The 26,845-nt window shown below is 41.2% G+C and overlaps 1 protein-coding gene across 3 annotated transcripts; it reads right to left on the bottom strand.

Moving 5' to 3' along the window:
• Positions 1–974: 974 nt before the first annotated feature.
• Positions 975–26,476, bottom strand: LOC115114358 (la-related protein 4B-like). Of its 3 annotated transcripts, none has more exons than XM_029642525.2 (17): positions 26,010–26,476; positions 23,089–23,222; positions 16,338–16,497; positions 15,480–15,647; positions 15,072–15,150; positions 14,299–14,435; positions 13,945–14,048; positions 9,968–10,078; positions 9,671–9,724; positions 9,105–9,341; positions 8,682–8,791; positions 8,206–8,478; positions 7,889–7,937; positions 7,385–7,552; positions 6,957–7,135; positions 6,596–6,707; positions 975–6,393 (listed from the first exon to the last, which is right to left on the bottom strand). In XM_029642525.2, exons 2-17 carry the CDS (start codon positions 23,167–23,169, stop codon positions 6,070–6,072), a joined length of 2,346 nt encoding a protein of 781 aa, XP_029498385.1. In that variant the 5' UTR covers positions 23,170–23,222; positions 26,010–26,476; the 3' UTR covers positions 975–6,069. The 3 variants fall into 3 exon arrangements, with proteins under 3 accessions (XP_029498385.1, XP_029498386.1, XP_029498387.1); XM_029642526.2 differs by having other exon boundaries at positions 7,391–7,552; XM_029642527.2 differs by having other exon boundaries at positions 7,889–7,916.
• Positions 26,477–26,845: the final 369 nt, after the last annotated feature.

Raw genomic sequence — 26,845 nt, 5'->3', positions numbered from 1 at the left:
GTGCCAGGATAACAACCTCTCCCTCAACGTGATCAAGACAAAGGAGATGATTGTGGACTAGAGAGGAAAAGGAGGGCAGAGCACACCCCCATTCTCATCAACGGGGCTGTCGTGGAGCAAGTTGAGAGCTTCAAGTTCCTTGGTATCCACATCACCAACAAACTATCATGGTCCAAACACACCAACAGTCGTGAAGATGGCACGGCTACGCCTATTCCTCCTCAGGAGACTGAAAATATTTGGCATGGGCACTCAGATCCTCAAACAGGTATACAGCTGCACCATCAAGAGCATCCTGGCTGGTTGCATCACCTCCTGGTATGGCAACTGCTCAGCCTCTGATCGCAAGGTACTACAGGGTAATGCGTACGGCCCAGTACATCACTGGGGCCAAGCTTCCTGCCATCCAGGACCTCTATACCAGGCGGTGTCAGAGGAAGGCCCTAAAATGGCCCAAGACTCCAGCCACCCTAGTCATAGACTGTTCTATCTGCTACCGCACGGCAAGCGGTACTGGAGCACCAAGTCAAGGTCCAAAAGGCTTCTTAACAGCTTACCCCCTAACCATAAGACTCCTGATCAGCTAATCAAAATGATACCCATACTATTTGCATTGACCCTCTCCACCCCCATTTTTACTACTCGTTAACTACGCAGTCACTTTACCTACATATTACCTCGACTAACCTTTGCCCCCCCCCACACATTGACTCTGTACCGGTACCCCCCGTATATAGCTTCGCTGCTGTTATTTCGTTGCACTTTAATTTATTTTTATACTTCAGTTTGAGTAAATACTTTAACACTTCTTTTTCTAAAAACTGCATTGATGGTTAAGGGCTTGTAAGTATTTCACTGTAAGGTCTACATACACCTGTTGTGTTTGGCACATGTGATAAATACAATTTTATATTTTTTCTTGATCAGCCCCCAGACATCCCAGATTATGGGACACACACACACACACAACTCAATAACAGTGCCTAAATCTTTATTTTTCAATAAGCTACATTTTTTCCCTCCAAATTAGACAGCTTAACATGACACAAGAGTAACTTAAATTATCAATAGTTGACATGTACGCTTGATTCCAGTCTTAATGGAAGAATAGGTAAGAAATCAAAAGCACTCAAAGATACCTCCATGAACAACTTATGTTCATAGGTTCTTCTCTCCCATAAAGTCAGCGATTGTCCACTGCTGTTAGCGTAACATGGTATGGGTAAAAATGAGTTAATTGACCACAGTGAGTTGATAGTGAGACAATGGCTGTGTCTCATTCCAGTCAGTTGGTGCATTGTCACATCACTTTAGAAGCAAGGTCAACTTACAACCAGCTGTAGCAGTTGCAAAAAAATACATGGCACTGTCAAACTGGTGAGACAAAGCAGATCGAAGCGAACTGGGCAAGGAGAACGAGACGGCCTGATATGAGAGACTTTGTCTGTGTACAGTAACACAAGGAGAACAGCCCGAACATTACAACAGGGCTTTAGTAGTGCGAGCAAAAGAAAGAAGAAAAAGTTCAACACAAGTTCAGTCAGTCTTTCGTACTGTAAGCAGTGCCATCATCTTCTGGAGAGATGAACCAATAACTTGAATGAAAAATCATTTTCTCATCATGCTGCACACCTAGCTGGCGAATGAACCTTGGGTTAACTTGACCGTCAGTCAACTTTGCATTTGTGTTTTATACTTCTGCTGACCCCAGGTGGTACACTTCACGCTCACACACACCCACAGTGCCCAGCCTGATAACATATCCATACCCAATCTGCAAAGACAACAGCATTAGCATTTTGCATTAGATAGGCCTACTAGCATAGACCAGCTTAAATTTACAGACAATCATGCCTCGACTTCATAAGCCCGGTCAGATGCAGGTTGCTATGAGTACTTTGTCTAATGTCAGTGGTATCAGATTTTAATTCCCAGTTTTATAATTCTGGACCAGCTACACTTCCCATGAGTAACAACAAATATCAAAAATATAAATGGCAGGCGCTTAAATATTATGTACAAGTCAAACAAACTGCCAGGCTGAAACAAATTAAATGGCACAGTTTTTTTGCCACATTAAACACAGTCCACATGTGTGATCAAATGATACAAAAAGACAATGCACAGTATGTTACACAGTGTGCCAGAAATAATTTCTGCAAGAAAATGAGAAGTGTAAAAAATATCTACACTATTATGATTGAGTCTAAACACTGGTAAAGCCTACCAAAAAAAAATAAGTACAGTTATTACTTCTGGGGGCTACGAAAGTTCCGTTGATGTACATTTTCATGAAAAACTCAAATAAAAACAAAATTACAGAATATCAACCATGCTTAATCAATTTGCGCCAATCAAATTATACCGTATGCTGCTGAGGAATTGACATTGGTTGTGTGTGAAAGATTTGATGTTCCTGTGCTTCAAATGTGCTTTACTGTGATTCATAAAGAACTGTTTTATGGGCCAAATCACACATCAGATTGATATAAGCTGTCTGTCACAGGACAGAGTATGGACTTTGTACTATCATTTGAAGATGTGTATTTGTACAACAGGTAGGTTCTCCCCTTTTCTCATTGTGCACAGTGAAGGGGCTAAACAACAGAAACAAACACCTGTTTGTTGAGAAAACACATGGAAATGGAATGACATTTAAAAAGTTACAATCAGACAACCTGCCCACATTGCAAAGTGAGGCAGACGCAATTCTTCACATCAGAACATTTTTTTTTTTAAAGAAATTCAAACATTTAGATATCCTACATCCAGCTCAAAAGCGACATTAATAGTTCAACAAGATCAATATGTTTTTTTAAATCATTTTAAGGTACCTCTTTATATTTTCTGATTATTTACAACTGTACAAGCAAAGCACACAGTTCAAAGAACATATTTGATACAGTATTGACTATTTTGCATTTACAGGATTTATATTTCCCCCCCAAAACAAACAGAAAATAAAAACAAGGAACAAAGTTAATCAAAAGAGAGTCGAGATCAATTTTCCAAAACCAAAATGCTGCTAGATTTGTACTTTAAGACCAAGTAAGACTCCTGACGTTAGGTATGACTAAATATTTCCATGCGTCTCCCTTAGTAACATGTCGGGGTTTGAAAAAAAATAAACTAACTCTACGTTGTCTCGTATAAAAGTTAAGGCAAAGTCATTTTCAAGTTTAAATAAAATTCAAGTTTTTAAACACCGGATGGAAATTATACATTTGAAAATATATAAAATTGTATATATTTTTTTCTTGAAAAGAAACTTTAATGATATCTCATGGAATAAACAGCACTGGTTTCTAAATAAGCAGATGCGGTACAACATGTCTTTTATACCATCTCAGGAAAAAAACGACAAAAAATTATAATACATCTGCCATTTAAGACCGCCCATAAGTGCATCTCAGTCCTTCAGAATCAAACTCCCCAAATAATGTGTTTGCAAACCAAACGGCATGCAAATCAAAAGCAACAATGACTATCAATACAGGCAATGTCTCCTCTCTCCGAATTAAGTCCTCTTTTCTAAGCAGAGTACTCCAGGGTAGCTCCTTGTTGCAGGAAGACGTCAATGAGACACTAAAGAAGCACACAGGTTCCACTTTTTTTCTACTTAGAGATTTATACAAAGCACTGAGGGGAATTTGGAAGCTATATGGTTGTTGTATGGAGAGCCAGGTGAAATCTCCAGAAGAAAACCATGCTAAAAATAAACTGGGCATTTCTACTGTATGGAGGGGAAGGTGTTGGAACAGCCCAACAATGCTGCCTGCTCTGCCAAACATTTGTCCAAACTGAAAGGACTTTACAGCATCCAAAACAGGTCAAAGGTCATACTCTGCCTGCTCACAGGGTGCAGTTTACTACTCATATTGTCTGAGTGTCACCCAATGACTAAAGCTATACATTCATTCTAAAAGGGCTGCCTCATCTTTTACCTTTATCTAACATTTGTAGTGAAGGAAAAACCCCACTTCTTCCTTTCAACCAATTCTACTTAATTGTAAATGTTTTGGAGACACCAGGATTTCCTAAACTCAGTCCTGGGTCCCCTCCTGGGTCCACATTTAGTTTTTTGCCCTAGCACTACATAGCTGATTTAAATAAATCAAAGCTTGATGAGTTGGTTATTTGGATAAGCTGTGTAGTCCTAGGGCAAAAACAAAAACGTGCATCCGGGGGGGACAGGACATAGTTTGGGAACCTTTGATCTAAGGTGTAAATCCACATTACAATTTGCTACTGTAATACTGAATAAACAAACCGCTTTATAAAAATAAACACCACGTACCAGTGGTTTCATAATTCACTACCTAAAATGGAAAACAAAATCAAATAAAACACCACTGCAAAAATAAGCCATTGTTAGTGGAACTCCACAGGTTTAAATCAATGAAAGTGAGCACAAAAGAAAATAACTAAAGACTGAAGTTATTTTTATCCTGCACGGAAGTATGTCTAGTAGGCATTTACATGGCAGTAAACAGTTTAACTCGTGTGAATTTCTCCATGTAGAAGTTAATCGAATTAGTCAACATTTAGATCTTCTGAAACTGATTACACTGCCACAACATTTAATAATAAATGCGCAAGTCAAATGGAAAGAAAAGTTGAAATCCAAGAAGGAGAAAACTACATTTGTTGTATAACTGATATTTTAAAGGGCTTATAATGTGACTATCAGCAGTTTCAATATTCCTCTTTACATTTCAGAGAATATGAAACTAGATTCACATGTTCCCTTTTTGCTTCTGTATGTCCAGAATCAAAACAAATAGTGCAAAGTTTAGTTGACGACATGAATCAAGTATTATTTTCTAAGCACAGTACCAGATTCATTGAAGTAACACGTTCCAGGTTCATCCTCTAGCACCATAGCTATCTAAAATAATGAAGTCACTGCACCCTGCCAAAACCATACTGCCTACTCCTTATAGTAGCCTAGCCACCTCCACTGCCAACATGTGCCCGCTGAACTAGTCTTTGACATGCTCGTTTCACAGCTAAATTTAGAAGGAGTAGAGTCACCAATAGCCACCACGTGATGAATTTATGCTTTTTTTTTCTGAGATGAAAATACATGTAGATTTCTACTGACACTGATAGTACCTCTCTCTAAGAGGCCTAACTAGCAATGTGCTTTATACGGCTAGGAAACAGACTCCTGTGAATGGGATAGCAGAAAACTACATTTTATTGTTTACCACAAGAAATACCAGATAAAGACTTTGGCGCTCTTAAAACCACCAGCACGCAACAACTAGAGGTACTTATACCAACAATCAAAACCAGTATGCAAATAAATGTATTCTCCTCATATGCTGGTGTTACAATGACAAAGAGTTCCGTGTTGGCAAAAAGAATCTCAGAAATCCCTCAGAACGTAGGTCTTCTGTGGATTTCAGTGAAGTCTAAAATGACACTAGACTAGTTGACCTTGCATATGAATGTAAATATGTAAAAACAATTATGGCTGCATCCCACACGGCGCCTTATTCCGTATGTCGTGCACTACTTTTGACCGAGAGTAGTACGCTACTCAGGGAATAGGGTGTCATTTGGGACGCCAATCTCATGACTGACTGATCATCTCATCCTGCAATGGAATCACATTACATCTTAGGACTGCATACAACATACAGAAACACCCCCCACAACTAACAAGATCTAAACCGCTATTCCGTTACTCATCCACTTCCTTTCATTCACTCACTGGGTGGCTTCCAGTCTACCTACTCTCACAATATTATCTTGGAAGGCAGTTTGGACATATGCATTTATCCCACTAATCTGAACAAGAGTTCATTTGACTGATTGACACAAAATAATGCAAAAAAAATCCAAATGAAATAAACCTCCCAAACAATAAATAAGTAAAGATGAACGGTTCTCTACATGCACACTGAGGTGCTATTGTCAGTAAGCCCTGATCCAGAAACACATCCTCTCTATGCTGTGACTGACTGATGATTTTGGGATAGGTTGTATTTCAATAGCCCTGACTTTTTCCAGATTTTTTTCCTCACACATTTGTTTTGAAATTTACTTTATTGCAGTTGGGGGTTACTGCAGGTACTTTGGGGGGGTGTTGAGATCTTTGCTGCTGGGACCCTTCCCTGGGTGGTGGGGAGGTGGTGAGGGCCACCGGCCGGTTGGTCTCCGGACCTCTCGGGGTCTGCCTGGGTTAGCAGGCTTGGAGGAGCCTGGGTATGTCTCTCGGGGGTCCTTGGGCTCGCCCCTGTCCCCTGGAGCTGCGTCAGGGCACTTCCTTTCCTCTCCTGCGGAGGCAGCGCTGCTGGCTGGCTTGGCCTCTTTAGGGGCCTGTAGTGTCGGAGCGTGGTCTTTAATCCTCTGGCAGATCTCAGCGTAAGAGGGCTTTCGCAGTTCCTGAACACACAAAAAAAAGCTAGATTGTAGATGATTAATTTCATAGGACATTGACTACGCACCCTGGTTTGACATGCATTAAAATAAGAAACACGGTCCTTACCAACCACAAGTTAGCATCTATACCTATCAAAAGATGTAGATCAGCTAATATCAATAATTGCACCTGGTTGTTTAAATGCTTTGGTGAACCAGCACTTACTGTAGCAGCCCCATTGACTTGAACAGATTTGCTAGCGGTGTACAGGGTGTCAGTGACCAGCTCCACAGAGACCCGGTTCTCCTTCTGCTTCGCCTCCGGAACGTTCACTTCCCTGAAACACACACAGTATCTCACAATTCATTCACAAAGACGAGTAGGGCATGAAATGCTGTTAAGTCAGTTCTGTTCATTTTTTTCTACACCAAGCTACTGTATCTATCGTGTTTGATGAGGAAATAGAGACAAGTGTGAGAGAAAAGATACTGTATGATATGAAAAACAAAATATGTTGTGTTTTTCTAAATAGAACGTGTGTGTGTGTGTGTGGGGGGGGGTTGAAACACACGTGTCATATACTCACTCTGCGGGTTGGGAGGGAGTGGGGATAGGGGCAGGGCCCGAGGCTGGTGCTAGTGTCAGGGCTGGGGGAGCAGCGGGCAGGAGGCTCGGGGGCTGTGGAGACGTGAAAGTCCTCAGTGGCTCCTTGGGTCCTCCTGAGGGGAGGAGGGCGCCTGCACCGCTGGCATCAACACTTACATTCTGGAACGGGGTGAGAAAAAAAACACATCAGGTACCTACTGACAGCAAAGCTGAAATGTTGAGCTAAGTGATTCACTATGTTGGCTTGGAGATGAGAGCTTGGCTGCATCCCAGATGGCACCATATTCCCTGGCCAGAAGTCTATGGGTCCTGGTCAAAAGTAGGGCACTACATAGGGAATAAAGTGCCATTTGGGACGCACTGGGTACGGTGGCCTGGAGATGACAGCTTGTGGTGGTAAATACTGACCCTGACCTTTGTGGCTCCTATTACCATGCTGGCCAGTCTGTTTTCAAAGATGTTGTCAGGGGTCTTGAGGTGGCCTGCGGCCCCAGGCAGGGGGGGGAAGCTGGAGAGCCCCAGCTCAAAGCTGGGGGATGGGGGCTTCTGAGGAGGGGGTGACTGGGTGGCCACTCTCTATACAACAAAACAGCATCAAACAACGTCAGACAGGGTTGCCACTCCCTAAGCAACACCGGAGTCGGCACAATGCAGTGAGTCAGAGAAAACAACCTCTGCACCCTACTCCCTTCATACAGCACTACTTTTTACCAGAGCCTATATGGCGGGTCAAAAGGAGCGCAGTATGTAGGCCAGGGTGCTAAAGCCAGCATGGCAACCACACCTACAAAATCCCTGCAATACAAACATTCAGTCAGGAGAGGTCACAGCCTTCAGCATCAGTACTGATGGATCTTTCTCAAAGTCAAACACTAGTTTAAGAGGAGAGATATTAAAAAAATATGTACTTACTGTAAACTTGTTGTCATCCCTCTTTTTCCTAGAACCATAAATATTTGTCCTTTAAGAGAGAGAACATTTGAAAGATTCACTGACATTTTTTTTATCTATTTGAAGCACAATTTAGCCTTAGATTTCAATTCCAAAACATCTCTCGTAAAATTATAATGCGTCCCAAATAGCACCATATTCAGCGCACTACTTTTTACCAGATCCCATGGGCATTGGTCAAAAGTGGTGCACTAAATAACAAATATAGTACCATTTGGGACACAGCCTATGGATGTCTATGGTGGTGAAGCTCATGCAGATAGTGGATGATCACTTACCTTCCACGGCCCATGCCCAGTGAGTAGTCGGTGCTGACGGGCTCCACCCGACCCGTACCGATGTCCCTCCTAGGGTAGGTCATGGTGGAGGGGGGTAACCTGGTTCTGTTCTGGCTCAGGAGCCGCGTCGTCTGGGGGGAACCCCGGGGCACCCCGTTCAGGATGCGCTCTGTGGGGAAGTTGAAGATGGTGGGGTTGTCCAGGAGCCCTGTGCCACGCTGATCTGCGTTGGGTATTGTGGGCCTCAGGTGAGGTTTATTGTGAGTGTGATTCCTGAAAAATTCCACAAGAAACACTGATCAATAATGTTTAAAGATCCTACATCATTCCATAGAATTGGAATGAGCACACATTATGGAATTATTGACTTGAATGAGTAGAACAGGTATCCCCATTCTATTTCTATAATACAAGCACAGTCATGTGGACATTCTTGGTAGTATCGTGTACATTAGATGGAATGTCAGTGTACCCACCTATTCCTGGGAGAGTAGTGCCTAACACCAGCAAGAGGAGACGTCGCTGGTTTAAAACTATGGGATGTTGTAAATCCATTGATGAATTGGGTGTTGTGAAATGATGTAACCTGTTGAATATAGAAGGAAACACTAAATCAATTACTTTTATAGGAGTTCTAGTAGCATATCATACAGTGAAGTTATGAAATCTATGATTTGATGTCTTGTAGGTTTGTGGGTGGTAGGTTTGAAAAATCCTGGTAATTTCTCAAACATTTTTAATTTGTATCTAAAATTCCCAGGTTTTCCAGAAACACCGGTGGGAAGATTCCCAGAATCAGGAGAGAAAAGGCATAAAATCCATTAATTTCCCAATCAGAATTTTGGGGATTCTGCAACCCTAGTCTGTATTGTATGTGTGTGCATGACTGTTGTCCTCACCAGTGAAGGGTCTATGAAGCTGTGGGTGGCTGACCAGGCCTGTGGAGTGATAAGGCTGTAGAGGGGGAACTGTTGCTGAGGGCTGTACACTGGAGGAATGTAGTACGAGGTGTAACGCTGTTGTTGTTGTTGTTGCTGCTGCTGCTGCTGTTGAGCATATGGGTTTACCTCCACCGGGCGGTAGCCATTCTTTGGCATAAAAGTGTTGATAGCAATTGCCTTCGCCTTTATCCGTGCCTGATTGGGGTTTAGAATTTAGAGTTCCTTAGAAAATTGATTTTTCCTCAAAAACAAATATTCAAAGTAGGCATTTTTCAAAGCGGTGCACAGAGATTTGAATAAATTAGCCACATTTCTCCAGGGTATTATTTCACGTCAACTCTAAATGAACCCAAACAAACACTGTAGATTGAATTGTTGTTATCATCCACTGGAAGTCGTTTGGGGGAAAGCATTAGTTGCTGTTATGTAGACAGAAAAAGGTTCTGAAGCCCCATACTCCAGAAAGTACAGTAAATGGGTGAAGTTAACCTTAATTAACACAAAAAAAACATGAATTAGCTTACCTTAATAGGTTTCCCTTGGAAGGTTTTCACTTCTTCACGAAGATACTGATATGCCTAGAAAAAAAAGGTTAAATGAACACTTCAGAAACAGCAGAACATATGTCTTCAGTTTGTATACCCGCTGAGAAGGACATAAGCTCAAGGCCAGTATAAAACCCGGTATGGCCACAACTAGCGGTTGTAAACCAAACATAGACCAACCCTACAATCCTAAAACATGCTATGACGTGCAGGGGAAAAGTACAAAATCAAGAGCTATGATCATGCAATGGAGCGACATTCCAGAATGTTCCTTACCTGTTGTGCATCTGCTTCTGATTCAAAGGTGATGAACCAGTTGTCGTTGTAGGCAAACTCAGAATTTATGAATTTAGGTAAGTTCTTTCCTTTAAAAAGAGCCTCGACCTCCTGCAAAACAAGAGCAAATGTCAAGTTTAAAAAGGGATAGTTCGGGATTTAAGTCTTCGGGTACAGCTAGCATATGCTAAGCTAGTTAGCATTGGCTGGCGAAACTAACTTCTTTCATACTGGACACAGAAACATACAAAAATGTTATCCTCGAGTTAATCTGCCTCTGGAGTAGCAGATAAAGGACTTCATTGTCAAAATCCTGATCTATCCCTTTAGTAATGCCAAAACGCCACAGGAAATGTGAGCAAGTTCCTGGTTTCAATTGAAAAGCTTAGGGCGGTCTAAGCCACTGCCTTTGGAGCACATTGCTCGAGCATTGGTTCAAATCTGGCACACTGCTTTTTCAACACACTCCCTCTTGTATGTATCTGTATCCAACAAACAAAAAAAATTGGCCCTATCAATGTCAAATATTGTCAATATTCCCCAATGGGAGTACAGTTCAGACTGAAATAACACCATTAAAATTTTCGGGAATTCTAAACAGCTAAAAACATCACCCTTTAATTTGTCACACTGCATTAATTTTGATAACCACCCACTTGCACAATAGCTGAAACCTCTAACCTATAAACAATGTGTCATTGTGTTAGAATACTCATACTAACTGTACCATTTGTGACGTGAATTGAGTATATAGTATGCTTATTTGTCATAGTATGGATAAAGTTAGTATGCCAAAAGTTCCCGGATGTCGAACTAAATTCGCCAAAATATGAAGTACACAAGCAGAGGACACTATTTCCGTACTTTAGGGACCATAATGCAATTCAGGAAATGGGCGTAGCTTCACATCATTTTCAGATTTGAAGAAATTGGCGGAAAATATGCAGCCGAAGTACAACGAGAGTGGATACAAATTCATTGCTTTAACTAATTATGACAAATGTTAATGTTAATGTTAAATGTTGAGCAAAATAATGACTTTCAAATAAGTTACCTTGCACGTTATGTTGGCTGGCAATTTGTTAGTTACACGCTTACGAACCACATAACATATCATTACAGCAGTATGTACCAGTATGTTGTTAGCTAGTTACCTAACGTTAGTTGGCTACTTATACATCAAACTAGCCAGTATATTAACTATAGGCTAACTACCCAACATTTATTGACATGATTATTCCCATTATTCTTAGCTTAGCTAAATTGTATAGTCGTTCTCAATGGACATTCGGGTGCATTCGTAAATTCGCTCTGGCTATCTACTCCGATTTCAGAGCACTCTCGTCCAAGTGTACCAGAGAGCAGAATAATGCATTTTCGAGCGCTCAACACCTGTTGAATATGGCCGGTGTCAGTAAACGTCGGCAAAAAAAGCATAATTAAATAGTTGCCAGGAGCATAGTTAAGTCACCAACGTTCTGGTTAACCAGCTCTGCTAGGGCAAGTAAAATGGTCAGAGTGGTCTCATTTGTGTCTGGAAGTAGCTAGCAAGCAAGTCAACGTTAGCTTGGGTGCCGTTGTAAGTAGAGGTCGACCGATTAATCAGGGCAGATTTCAAGTTTTCATAATTGGTATTTTTGGACACCGATTACATTGCAAACCACAAGGAAACTGCGTGGCAGGCTGACCACCTGTTACACAAGCGCAGCGTCAAAAGAAGCCAAGGTAAGTTGCTAGCTAGCATTAAACTTATCTTATAAAAAAAACAATCAATCTTCACATAATCACTAGTTAACAGCACATGGTTGATGATATTACTAGCTTAACTAGCTTGCGTTGCATATAATCAATGCCGTGCCCGTTAATTTATCATCGAATCACAGCTTACTTCAACGTCGCCAAATTATTTAACAAAATCGCATTAGCAAGGGGGGAAAAAAGCCCATTCGTTGCACAAATGTACCCAACCATAAACATTAATGCCTTCCTTAAAATTAATACACAGAAGTATATATTTTTTAAACCTGCATATTTCATTAAAATAAATGCATGTTAGCAGGCAATATTAACTAGGGAAATTGTGTCCCTTCTCTTACATTCAGTACAAGCAGAGTCAGGGTATATGCAACCAGTTTGGGCAGCCTGGCTTGTTGCGAACTGTGTTTCTTCCTAACAAAGACCGTAATTAATTTGCCAGAATTTAAAATTATGACATAACATTGAAGGTTGTGCAATGTAACAGCAATATTTAGACTTAGGGTTGCCACCAGTTCGATAAAATAAGGAATGGTTCTGTATTTCCCTGAAAGAATAAACGTTTTGTTTTCGAAATGATAGTTTCCAGATTTGACCATATTAATGACCTACGGCTCATATTTCTGAGTTTATTATATTATAATTAAGTCTATGATTTGATAGAGCAGAATGACTGAGCGATGGTAGGCAGCAGCAGGCTCATAAGCATTCATTCATTCATTCTTTACTGCGTTTGTGAGCAGCTCTTAGCAATGCTTGATGACTTCAAGCCTATCAACTCCCGAGATTAAGCTGGCAATACTAAAGTGCCTATAAGAACATCCAATAGTCAAAGGCATATGAAATACAAATGGTAGTGAGAGAAATAGTCGACGCGTCAGAATTCCTATAATAACTACAACCTAAAACTTCTTAACTGGGAATATTGAACCACCAGCTTTCATATGTTCTGAGCAAGGAACTTAAACGTTAGCATTTTTACATGGCACATATTGCACTTTTACCTTCTTCTCCAACACTGCTCTTGCATTATTTAAACCAAATTGAACATTTTTTATTATCTATTTGAGACTAAATAGATGTTATTTGTGTGTTATATTAAGTTAAAATAAAAGGGTTAATTGTTCATTCAGTATTATTTTTATTATTACAAATAATAAAAAATAGTTTAAAAAAATAATAATCAATAAAAAAATCAATATAATTTAAAAAAATATTTTTTTATTCATATATATATATATATATATATATATATATTTTAAATGGGCCTATTAAATCGGTAGAGACTTTTGTGTCCTCCAATAATCGATATCGGTAAAGACAAAATCATAATCGGTCAACCTCTAGTTGTAACGTCCAATGTGCCCCCCGAGAGGGAAACACTCTGAATTATAAACTGACAGCGCTCTGAATTTACGAGCGCACTTTGGCACTCCAGATTGAATTTAAAAAACACACCCGAAGTCGTAAAATGTCTTACTAGTAATTTGTTATGCTAACTAGCTAGTTAGAAGTCGCATAGCAACAGCATCAACTTCCGGTAGACAGGCGAAGAGCTAGTATGCTCAACTGAAAGGATACTGTTAGTTTACAGTGTACTAAAATTAACTAATAGTATATACTCATTAAGTATGTAGTATGGGTACTCGAACACAGCTCATAACATATTTAACAGGGTGTCAACATCGCAAGATGGAAGATGAGTAAAGAAATAAATTGACAGACATATACACCAGTATGACTTATGATTCCAGGAAAACGACTCAGGGTTGTAATCATTATTACAAACAGCTGCAAAACGAAAACTACTGTTTCGATTGGACAGGTTCAGCAAATGGAGGGACCTACCTGAATCTGCCCAATAGAAAGCTTTCGTTTGGAGTAATGATTACACCTCAGGTAGTGTGCTGTGCACTCAACAGGAAATGACCTACAATGCCCTGGTTAAAACACACATATAGCCTAGTCACATAAGAGCTTGTACGAAAATGACCTAGTCTTGCTGAAACTTTACTGATTTCTTTCCACTGTCTGCCATACCGGATACAGTCAGTCGAAGGTAAGTCATTGTTTTCTTTTAAAATGGTCCAGACAGAATGTCCCAAATGACACCCTGTTTCCTATGTGGTGCACAACCCTTAGTGTTCTGGTCTAAAGTAGTGCACTACATAGGAAATAAGGTACCATTTGGGACTCAAACGGCAGCTAGCCAGTGAACATACCTCTACAGGAGTGCTCTCAGGGACCTCTCTGAGGATGACAATGCAGCGGTTCTGGTTGGGTCTCACCTTCTCCCCCTTCTCATCTACCTGGACCAACGGCAGAGCTACAGGGGCAGGGCAATATTCAAGTCCAGTGAATTTATAATCAAAATCTGAAAACTTTATTGCCATGTAACAAATGTTGCTAGGAATTGGTGTTGTAGAAAGAAGGTTAACTAATACAACTGAAATCCATATGAAACCAATCCAAATGAAACATCTATTCCCAGCAATGTCTCTTTAGTCTCAATAACAAAAATTGCTGTTAGTATCAAGTTAATCAGAAAAAGTTTCAAATAGAAGGGTGTCACTTACATCGTAGGATATCAACGATTAACTCCACGTCCGTGCTGAGTTTCTTGACGTGGTCCAGGTTAGCTACCGTCACGATTGGCACATACTGGTCACTATCCATCTGAGAGATAAGGTACATGTCGCTGGCCAGGTTCTCCCTGTAAGTGAAAAGAGACCAGAGAAAACGGTAAGTCACTCCCTGTAGCCTAAGTCACTCCTCCCTCCCCACAGCACCCACCAGGGAATTCTTGACAGCATGAAATAAAGCTTTCATTTAGAACACGCCTCCCACAAAGGGCCAAAGAGAACTAATGAGTATGCGGCCATTGTGCATCATCACAGTGACATATTTCACTGGCTGTATTCTAGCATGGGCAGCACTTGATTACTATCAACAAAAACTATGGCCCAGCATCGACACATACTGTATGGGGAACAGCATAATAAATGGAACAGTAGTGGTGTACATTACTCCCTAGCTACCTCCCCTAAGAGCCAATTAAAGTTTGGTCAGGCGGGTTCTGTATTCTGTAATGGCAGAGCTGTGCCTCTGTGCTGCACGGCTGTAGATTATATGGTTTCTGCAGCACAGTGTGCCCAGTGCATTATTGGCTGTATTATAATAGGCAATGTCTATGTCCCAAATGGCACCCTATTCCCTATATAGTGCACTACCTTTTCCCCAGGGCCAATTGACCAGAGTACGACTGGTCAATTGTAGAAAGTTGTGAATTATATAGGGAATAGGGTGTAATTTGTGACACAATCAGTGTGTAGTATTGACTGTTACTCACCGGGACAGACAGAACTCCAGGGTCTTCTTCAGGTGTTCCCAGAGGTCCTCCTGACGGCTCTCCTGCTGGAGCTCACGGTCTGCTCATCGGGGGAACAGACAACACAACATTCACTTTCATGCCGAGACCCTTCATTTCATTCAACTCACAGGCCTTGTCCCAAATGGCACCCTATTCCCTATATAGTGCACTCTAACGACATTAGACCATTCATTATATTACACACAGTCCCCTTTAGGTACAGGTTGTTTAAGTTAAAACAAACTCATTGATGCATTCATTTCTAATATTCTAAAACACAATGTTGCAGTGCAATGAGAATACCATTTATATAATTGTGTATCACTTTCATAGACGCTTTGCTCAACTCAAGTGAATGGTCTCCACTCCAGTGGATGAGGATCCCACCTGTGTGAGTTGCCTCCTGGCCAGACTCTGGGTATGCAGCAGGGTCGGAGCCCTCCAGGGTGACTGTTGCGGCCATGGGGGCTGGCTCTGCCATCATCACCGGTGGAGGCTCATCTGGGTCGGCCAACAGGGGCTCCTCAAACACTTTGTCTTTGCTGGCTTCATAGCCTGGACAGAGTAAAACAGGAAACAACCATCCAAGCAGTTAACACAAGCTACAGTCTTCACTGGCTTCATAGTCTGGACAGACTTAAAGGGACAACCAAGAAAGCCGTTAACACTAGCTAGTAATACCGCGATGGCTTAAGTTGAAGAAACAATAGGCCTACATGTTATGTAGTACTAGTAATACATTGATCTATACAAGGGGAAAGTGAGGTAAGTATCTAGATGTTAAAATGGATACCATGAATATGTGACTACTTTAATCACCACAAATAACTTCACATAATGAGCTAGGAGTAAAATGTAGATGTGTCAATCTGAATAAAACTGGTCCTAATTGATCACCTTCATGTCCCCACCAGTCCCTTGTTAACTGCCACGACGGCTAAACTTGGCTAATCTTAACGTCTGCACATAAAATGATTCTGCTTAATTATGTGTTAGAAGGAAGGATGGGTTGGTAATATTTATAGCTCTCCCTCTAACTAAATTGAGTATAAATGATTCAACCCATGGCTGAGCCATGATGACAGGGGTTGCGCACCAAATGGCACTCCAAATCCCTACATAGTGCACTACTTTTGACCAGGACTCTGGTCAATAGTAGGGCACTATGTAGGGAGTAGGGTGCCATTTGGGACACGACCCCTTTGTTACCGTGGCTATCTCCAGCCAGTACTTAAAATGGCTGACCTTCTGGCCCAGGGTCAGCCGAGCTGCTATCGCAGCCATCCTTCCATGGCTGGAGAGCAGGTGTGTTCGCAGTCCCAGTCGCAGTGGCGGTGTCCAGGTTAAGCATGTGATTGGCCCATGCTTTTGCATTGGGGTTCAGGTCAGAAAACTTGGCAGATTCCTGTGGCAGGAGACAAGATAGGAGAGTATTATATACATGAGTTCAGGTAGGCCTCCAGACTTCAGCAGACAAAAGAAAGGAGGGGTACTCAACAAACAATAACAGGAGTACAGATGTATAAGAATACTATCAGTATAGCAGAATATAGGCTAAATCAAGGAATAATGAGAAGGTACTCTCCAGGAATTTGACAATAGTCGTTATTTTTAAGGCTCTGCCATTCAACCTTACGTACTGTTCATATATCCATCTATCTATAATGTTACCCCTTGGCGGCGGTATCAGAAAGCATGGCATTGATTTTCACTGCTACGCAGAAGATACACAACTTCACATTTGTGTCAGAGGATTTCAGCTGTATTAGTGATTTAAATACTTGGATGCTCACGACTTTCTCCAGCTAAATCAAGGCAAGACAGAGGTACTTATTGTTGGAGCCAAAGCACAGAGCGAATCTAGTCGCCCTTTTTAATTCATGGGCAATAAAGACAACAGGTAAAAAAAAAAAAAAACTAGGTGTTATTTTAGATTCTGAACTCAATTTTGAATCACACACTTTGAACGTGACCAAAAAAGCTTTTTTTACCACCTGAGGAACATTGCAAAGGTGCGGCCGTTTCTCTCTCAGGCTGATACAGAGAGACTCTTCCATGCTTTTATTACAAGCAGGCATGACTACTGTAATGCTCTCCTGTCTCTGGTCTACCCAAGAAAGCCAATGGTCAACTGCAAAACATACAGAATGCTGCAGCACGGATACTGACCAAGACCAGATGGAGAGCACACATTACACCGGTTTTAAGGTCTCTGCACTGTGAGCTTTAGAATAGATTTTAAGATTCTTCTATTGGTTTTTAAAATCAATCCACGATTGTACACCTCAATACATGTCAGACATGCTTTTAAGTTATATACACCCAGTAGGTCCCTCAGGTCCTCTGGCACTGGCCTTTTAACTATCCCAAAGCCTAGGACCAAGAGGCATTCTTTAGTGATTATGCCCCCAGCCTTTGGAATAGCCTGCCAGAGAACCCGATGGAGGCTGAAACTGAGGACATATTTAAAAGATATCTTAAAACACATATTTTAGATTTGCTTTTCCTTAGGGTGCTTTTTAGTCATTCAGTTTGTCACTCTTATGTTTATCTTATGTTTGTGTGAAGTAAATATTTCTGCTTTTATTTTCATTGTTTGTTTGTTTATTCCTGTAAAGCACATTGCATACCAATTCTGAAGTGAGCAGTATAAATAAAGCTGGTTTTGATTTGTGGTGTGATCATACAAATACCAATAGCAATGGCCAGTGACCACAAATGTGTGTTCATCTCAGTACAGCAAAGCTGATAGCCAGTATGAAGAAACTACTATGCATGCAGACAATGATTGATGATATAGGCTACTTCATCTTGTCACACAGCAAGCAGACCATCCCTTCTGGGATTACTAGTTATCCCAGAAGTTGAATAGCCTAAATGTCTTTGAGTTGGCCTAGTCTTTGAGTTGAGGCAACAGACTCAGTGAGAAAATGCTAGTGTAACCTAAATGTTTCCCTGTCAGTTCCACAGAAGAAATCAAGGAAAATATACACAAAATGTTGTCAGAAAAAGGTTGACAAAGAACAAACTGTTTTATATAGCCATAGCTACATCATTGAGAAACCGGAGTTTATGATAAATGCATTAAGTAAAATCAACAATGATAGATATCTGGCATAAGAGATATCAAGACAACATACTTAAGACTGCAAAAATGACAGATTGAGCACCACTGCTTTGGGCAAAGAGAAGTCTGGACATACTCACAAGAGATAAGTAATTGTTCTGCCAATTCCACTCACAAGACTCACAAGCTACACGGCTGTAGCGAAGGGCTTTGGTAAAAGCCATACTAGAGTCCTGAGGCAAAGCGGCATGTCTGTAACAGTTACTCTCCGCTGCCTACAGTAAGAAAAGAGTCCAGGAGCGCATCCAATCATGCCCTGCACACTCCGGGCTCACAGTCATCGCACCTGCTGCACACAGTGACAGTCCATATGGCACCTCAATCACATTCAGAGCCAAGCACAACACAGACTACCTGTATCACCTCTTGGATATTCCCAGAGCTTTCCGAGCACACCAACCAAGAGTCTATTATCCCCTGGTTATTTCCAGAGGTTTCTGATTCCCAGGCATCGCACAGCGTATTCAGCATGCCCTCCTCGGGCTTCTGCCTCCCTTAGTCTACACTGCTCTTTGATGCTTCTGAGGCTGTGGCTGCTTCTGTGGTCCATCTGTGCTGTCAAACTGCCTCTGGGTCACGAGGAGCGACAGGTTGTCGGGGGAGAGAGAAAATTTAAAAAATGAGACACACTGCTGCCGAGGTGTCCGACGTGGCAGCCGCTGATTCGTCGCTGTCACTCATTCCCATTTAATGGCGCTTTGGTTTCATCACTGCTGCGGCTACCCTCTGAGTCATGCTCTCTCCATCAAAACATCAAACCCACGTCACCAACGAACAGACATACTGATGGCTAAGGTGGGTTATTGTTAAATCCACCTGAGCCAAAAACAGAAGCTGCCTGAGAAATTGATTATCCAGTGTGTACACTAGGCTTCTCCTTTTGCAATCCACACCCAATAGGCCTTTAGGTGTCAGATGAACCTGCGTTTAAGTAACACACCAATATCCATAACCTACATACAAGTGTCAGGGGTCACACTAGCTTTTAGAAATCAGCATTTTCAAAATGCAGACCATCCAAAAATGTGCATTTTAAACCATTTCACCTGAGTTGTATATTGAAAGTGGTGGTTTGCGGTCAATAGTGGTCAGGGTCGTGACACTATACATTTTCTTGAAAGCAAATATAATAAAAAAATTGCTTCGTTTTTAATCTGATGACAAAAGTGCAACACTGTTTGGCTAGCAGCCACACAATTAGCTTATAATTAAAAAGCTTGGCCATTTTGCATGTTTATCATAGAAAGAATAAAGCTAGCTACATTTCCTAATGTTTTGTATCATAGAAAGAACAAAGCTAGCTACATTTCCTAATGTTGTGTATCATAGAAAGAACTATGCTAGCTACATTTCCTCATGTGTTGCTTCAAGTTCATCTTGCATTTTAACTTGCTAACAGAGATCAGTCAGAGCGCTGTCTGCCGATCCAATGTCGTTTGTGTATGAGGGAATCTGATTTCTGATGATAGCAAATATTTGTCATTGAGTGGAGAAGTGCAACTGAAAGAGAACATTAGTCCTTTTACATTCATGATTTGGAACTAACTGTGACTGAACCAGAGCAGAAATAACAATTAGATTTTTTCTGCGAGAAAAATGCAGAATTCTGCATTAACATGACATCGTTGGTACAAAAAGCCTTAATGGAAAACTTGGATAGTTATGATTCTCTGCTGTGGGAAATTCAAGAGGCTGAGTATCCAAAGGGGAGACAAAGTAAATCCAGCTTTCTTCAGAGTGATATAATACATTGATGGAACAGCAACAAGGCCCTTTGCTTTTCACTGGGAGCTTCTGTCTATTTGCCCGGGTCTATTTATAAAAATAAAAAAAACTTTTAAAACACTGCATTAGGCTACAAACTCAATGGGCTGTCTGGTCAAGCTTACAACACACACCAAGACAAAACGCTACATCAAAACCAGAGAGCCACACTGAGACCAAGGCAGGAGAAACAAAGAGCCTATAATCCAGTCATGCAATAATGTAATACCCTCCCACTCCCACATCTGACCTGGCTGCTATAGAAACTGGCCTGACATAACTGACTACCATGTCCAAAGCATTTCAGGTCCGCTTGACCTTTCCCAATAAAATGCCTTGGTGCTTCCATCCCTCACTGAGGGGAGTGATTCACCTTTCCCCAGTAGCCTGATTGGAAATGTTATTTTTGGGAAGCTGTTATTCATTATGAACTATAGACATTGGGGTCGGGGGACATTGTCATCGAGTGCACAGCATGTTTTCATTGCTCCTTTAGTCAGTCAGACAGCCAGGGAAGTGTTCATTTGTACACAGGGATAGGTTAAAAGTCCCTGAAAGGGATACTAAACAAAACACACAATTTGGACTGGTCCGTCTGGGTCTGCCACGTTGAGCTCCAGACCCAGGGCAGACAGACAGTGGACTGGTAATGTGCTGAGCACCCCGGATTCAAACGACCTGGGGGGGGGGATGCTGTGTCCACAGGAAATGTTATACTTGTGCATCCTCACAAGCCTACAGGTTCTGGCATATAGCCTAGGTTACAACTAAATGGACGTCTCTTGGACAACCAGATCCTGAAAACAATTATCTCCAACCTGACATAGAGCACTAACTAGTACTATACTAGAACCAACGACAGGCAGATTCCATTGAGTGGCAGCAGCATTGGAGTCATTAATGTAACAGCTTTCACATTTGGATAAAATATGGCCAACACATAGCTTTAAATAGGTCATATGTGCTATTCATGAATGTTCATATGCCACAGCATATGGCACAGTAGCGCTGAGCAGAGCAGCATAGAATAAGATGCTTAACATCACACACTACATGTTAACAAGGAACACATGGAGGTAAAGGTCATTCTTTAATAAGGCGAGTGGCGGGAGGCATAAATAATTACCTTAACAACAAAAGTCCCTGGATTGAGACGTGAAAACGGCATACCTCAAGAATCCATTGGGGACTTTTTCCTGAAACCAATCTTGTTTCCAAACGTATGCAATGTGTTTAGCCTAAATGAAACTGGAAAAAGACAGTGTCTTTCCATTTCCTAATTTGGGAGAATAAGCGTTCCTTTTGGCCCTCATTTAGGCTATTCAACTTAACATTCTTTCCATCTCAAGAAATTGACGAACAAGGGGAATTTCAATATGTGTAGCCTACCTGCGTCCACACGCTTCTTAACTAAATGTAGCCTACAGCATGCAAAGACAACACGCTCTTCATCTAATAAAACATACAAGCCATATGACAAATCTATTGAGCAAGACTGCCAGCCACATAGCTGCACCATGCAAGGAGAGCACAGCACTCGTGTTAAAATGAGGACTCCTCATGAGTGCTGTGCTCTCCTTGCATGGTGCAGCTATGTGGCTGGCAGTCTCGCTCAATGGATTTGTCATAAGGCTTGTATGTTTTATTAGATGAAGAGCATGTCGTCTTTGCATGCTGTAGGCTACATTTTGTTAAGAAGCGTGTGGACGCAGGTAGGCTACACAAATGGCAACCTATGTAGGAAATGGGTTGCCATTTGGGATGTGACCCCAGAGACACACACATCTCCATTGTGTGAAAGAAGTGAGGAGTGTGTAGGGATACCAGTACAGGAGTATCTTGGAAGCAGAAAAGACATGAAAGTTTGCAGCAGAACTATGACTGAGGTGTTAAAATGCCAACTAAAGAATGTCTGTTCCTATAAATACTGTATACTTAATTTTTTTAAATACACTTAGTGATGAAAGCAGCAGCAGGTAGCCTAGCGGTTAGAGTGTTGGGCCAGTAAGTGAAAAGCTGCTAGCCAACAAGTTGAGAGAAAAAACAGACGATGTGTTGAGCAAGGCACGTAACCATAATTGCTTGAGGGTCGACGTTGATAATGACAGACCCTGGCTGTGACCACATTCTACGGGGGCATCTCAGGGGGAGTTGGGACACGCAAAAAATAAAACACTTCCAATTCACATGTGTATTAAAACACACCTGTACATGTGTGAACTAGGACAAATATAAGCACCCACCAAAGTATTATTATATAAATGACCTCGGCGCCAAACAGCAACAGCAGTTCGCATTGAGGAAAAGTCGGCGCTTGAAATTGAGGAAAAGTTGGAGTCCATGAAGCTACAATGAGTCAAACAATTGGGTTATAAACACAATTACAAATAGGCCTAAGGAACTCACTAAGTGTCAGAAAACATGAAATCAACTCTTGCAGCGATAAAACATGCATTAAGTGGGAGAATATAGCCAATTACACAGGAGAGCAACCAACATCTTTTTAAAATAGAATTAGGCTACATCAGTGGGGAGGTAAGCTATGTTTACCAAACCAGTTCAGAGAAGAGAGGTTTCCCCTACTTTTGTAAAGCATACGATGAGAAAACACTGGTTTAGATGATCGAGAAGTATAGTTTTAGTTAAAAAGGCATGTGTTTTTTGCCTGGTTTCGTTTAGATTTCCCCGAAATTCAGTTTCTCCATTTGATTTTGAGAGGGAACCTGAGAAAACCTCACTTTAATAGAAAAACAACATTGAATGTTCTAAGTCCTCAACAATGTTTAAACCACCTTTGAGTTTGGCGAAAATTGAGAAATGTTGATTTGAGTGCAGTTGCCCTTTAATTATACTGTGCACCTAGCAAGAGGCTGTTGTTTAGCAGTGTTTTTGCAGCGCACATGTGATGGTAAAGTTAGCCAAACCAATACGAATCACTGATGCATCCTGTTAATGCCATGATAAACGTGTGCAAATTAATACATTTGTTACATTTAGTTGATTCCCTACATTTTGAATATTGTTCAAATCCGTTTTAAATGTATGGATTCCGTCCGTGTTCTCCACATTGGCGGAATTTCTAGTAGCCTAGTATTTAGTACCTACCAGATGAGAGCTCTCTTTTGCTTCTTGTACTTGCTGCACCTGTGGTTCAGCTACAACTTTTGTATCCTGGTCAGAAGTCATGAGCCGTCTACTTCTTGGCTCCTCAGGGAGAAGTCTCTTTGTCACCAAGTAAGCTGCGGATAGAGAAACAAATAAGTTTACCAGGGTTGTATTCATTAGTGCACCCCATAGCGGAACGTTTTGCAACGGAAAACGAAACCAAGTGTTTCATATTGGACAAATTCAGGTAGGTGCATCCATTTCGTCACATTTGATTCCTTGTGAATATGCACAGAGAAAACACTGCAGCCAACCAATGCTGTAGCTCACCATGGAAGTGCAAATAAATATTTCATTAGTAATGTGTCAACAAAACATACATGCAATCTATAAGTATGAACACCATTGGAAATGTCCCTTTTCTATCCAGTAGGTCCAATTTGTAAAGAAGTGATAATCCCCCAACAATCGAATGCCTGTGTAACATGAGCTCTCGTTGTGTTCACAAACAAAGCAGAAAAATAATGGCATGGCTGTAAAGCTCACGACCTTTGATCTACATACTCATTACCACAGACAGTGTGAGCTGGGCTTAACAGACCATTGTAAAGAATTAAACAGATGCTTTTCCATCAAGCAAGGCAAAACTAACTACAGTTATCAAAGCAATTGTTTCAACAAGTCAACAATTGTGCTCATTTCTTGCACAACTAATTCAGAGATCATGGCCAACAGTTACAAGGTTCCCACACTAATCTTTAACTGTCATGTTTAATATTGTGTCATGGACCTATTTGACATATGGGCATAACTTGTTATCATTTAAGTGTTAACCCTGTATGTAATTGTCTATTCGTGCATTTCTGCTTATTCTTTGAGAAACGGAAGATGGAAGGCCCTGGCGTAATCTAGCCCTGTTCCTGGAGAGCTCCCATCCTGTAGGTTCACTTCAACCCTAATCTAGCACACCTGATTGTAATAATTAGCTGGTTGATAAACTGAACCATGTTAGTTACAACTGGGGTTGTTGGAGCAAAAACATACAGGAAGGTAGCTCTCCGGGAACAGGGTTGGACACCCCAGAATTACGCCAAATATCTAAAAGTATTTTTGGAAATTTTGCAAACATTCAATTTTGCTGATTTGCATTGTCACTTGAGGACTGTGCTGTTGTACAGTATGCAAGCAAAGTTCTGGTCTCCACAAAAATGGTAATTTAAGCAGAGTTCCAACAACTGTTCACTACAAGTGTTGACTGCAATACAAGCCATCAGTGATTAAATTACATGATAGGTTTGTTATAGCCCACCAATGGCTGTCAACAGTTGACAAGTTCCTATTGAATAGTCCCTACCTCAGACAACTTGACAAACAGACAATTTTACTATTTCCATCATTGGTACTACCCAACTTGTTTGCACTATGCATTATCATTTTTAATTGAGATATTCTTGGCACATTTCAGGAAAATTACTGTGGATACTATAGTAAGATACAGAGCAGGCCTGTTACTTCAGTCTCCAGCTGACAAGTTCGGCAGAGACCATGCGATGAGGTAAAGCCTGCAAGGAGGATTTCCATTGTGTGTGTTTTTTTATTTGTGAGGACAGGACTATGGTTAACCTAGCTACCAGATTAAGCTAGCTAGTCAAAGCTCTTTTGCTAACTAGCTACCTATGGAATTGTGGCAAGAGCCCAAACAGATCTGAGAGAAGGCTAGAATCATGGTGGCATGTGACTGCCATTTACAGTGATTCTGGCTAGTAAAATACTATAAGTAATGCTATGTAAAGCCCGTTCAACTACAAAGTTAACCCAAACTGCTGGAAAAAGCAGAGTATCATCAGCATTCAGTGAAAAATGGTGACCTCCAGCATGATTCACCTTAAATCAATCAAATGTATTTATAGACCCCTTTTACAACAGCAATTGTTGATGGAGACTATTCCAAAGGCGAGCCAGCAGATCCTACCCGCTTGCTTACAGCTGCACTAGGGTCCGACAGGAATCCTTTGTATATTAAGACACTGGAGCCGGCTCGAGAAATAGCTCAAAACATACCTCAATCCAGGGATGCGAAATGCATTGTACCCTGAACTGCCCCAGTATCCCAACTATTAAATCGAGAAGATTGAACGACTGCTAGTTGTTTAGCAATCGTTGAATCTTCTTGGTGTAACAGTTGGGATAATGGGGCAATTCGGAGTACAACGTATTTCTCAACCCTGGATTGAGGTACGTTTTTCGAGCCATATCTAGTTCTGCAGAGTCTTAATATACAAAGGAATGTTGTCTGACCCTAGTGCTGCTGTAAGCAAGCAAGTAGGGCCTGCTGGCTATTCTAAAGGCTAGACACCAATTATTATGTGCACCTGACGCTCCAGACAAGGCCATTCATAGCAAGTAACCTAGCTGGTAGTTAGATAGCAACGTCTGTAGCTACCTAACTCGGACGTCACTGCGGTGGCACATTGATTTGCTGACGAACAAAGTCACGAAACATTTAGCAACTAGCTATCTGTGCCAACGTTACCTGTCGAATAGTGAATACTGAGCTAGTTAGCTGACTAGTTACCAATCAATTCACGAGCTAAGTAGTTAACGTTAGCAAACGCAGCCACTTCCATATTCGTGTAGTTAACGTTACGTAGCTAAAAGTAGCAAGATTATAACGTGGGGAGTTTACTAGCTAACGTTAGCTAGCTATGTATTTGCTAAAAACAACGCACAACAAGCAAACCGCGTTAGTTGGCTAACTTGCTAAATTAGTTTGACAGCCGCTTCAGTAAACTTAAATGTATACCTTGCTATCGTATAGCTAGTTATACGATATTGTTATAGTTCTAGGCAGCTACCGGACGACAGTTAGCAACAACGAGTAAGCGAGCTGGCTCCGTTACTAAGCAATGGGCGCTACTCACCTGTCAGCTCTCACTGCACGACGATGCAAAGACTTGTGGTAAGCAAGGCCTTGAATTGGCTTCCTGGCTGAATACGCACGATATTATCAAGCTAACGAGCACGCTAGCTACGATTTACTACAGTCTTCGAATGAGCAATAACAAGCTGTTGGGGGCTGGGATGGTAAAAACAAAAAGAATACCCGCCCTTTTAGCCAAATCTCAGAAAACAAAATACCGTAACGTTAGCTTTCCTAACTAGCAATGCTAGCAAATTAGCTTACAAGTAACTATTAACTTTGCACTTGTTTTGTGCAGTAGAATTAAAATAATCTATATTATTCTTCGAATTTTAACAAGCGGGGGTTCTACTAGTAGGAAAGTAAATATGGAACATCAACCCAGAACTCTCAATGTGAAGCGTTCGTTAGCTAGCTGGATCACTCGAGGTAGCTACCAGTTGGGAATGAAGAAATTGCTGTTCCAGTTGTGTGAAGACAGCCACAATAGAGGAATCGTCGGTTCGCCTTCAAATTAACAGTCCGCCATTGAAACTGATACAAATAGTGGAAATAATGCCCTATTTGGAAGATATAATGCTAAACAAGTTTGGAATGTTGTTACATAACTTACAAATTAATGAATGCAATAATACATTACTTTGCCAATAAACAGTCAAACAAAACATTTGAAATGGATGTATAAAAATTGTCACAGACTCTAGCCACCCAAGTTATACACTGTTCTTTCTGCTACCGCACAGCAAGCGGTACCGGAGTAGGACCAAAAGGTTCCTGAACAGCTTTTACCCCCAAGCCATAAGACTGCTGAACATTTAATCAAATCGCTACCCTGAC

This window comes from Oncorhynchus nerka, linkage group LG9b, assembly GCF_034236695.1.
Source record: "Oncorhynchus nerka isolate Pitt River linkage group LG9b, Oner_Uvic_2.0, whole genome shotgun sequence".
NCBI classification, from domain to species: Eukaryota; Metazoa; Chordata; class Actinopteri; order Salmoniformes; family Salmonidae; genus Oncorhynchus; species Oncorhynchus nerka.
The sequence above is the reverse complement of the archived record's forward strand: the minus strand, read 5'-3'. Positions and strand labels throughout refer to the sequence as shown.

Excerpts from the sequence above, each read along its gene's own strand:
- LOC115114358 (XM_029642525.2), bottom strand. The coding sequence starts at position 23,169 with ATGACTTCTGACCAGGATACAAAAGTTGTAGCTGAACCACAGGTGCAG. Across the intron at positions 14,436-15,071 it reads CTGGAGTTCTGTCTGTCCCG|GGAGAACCTGGCCAGCGACA; the intron begins GTGAGTAACAGT and ends TTTCACTTACAG. Across the intron at positions 8,479-8,681 it reads CACTACTCTCCCAGGAATAG|GAATCACACTCACAATAAAC; the intron begins GTGGGTACACTG and ends GGAATTTTTCAG.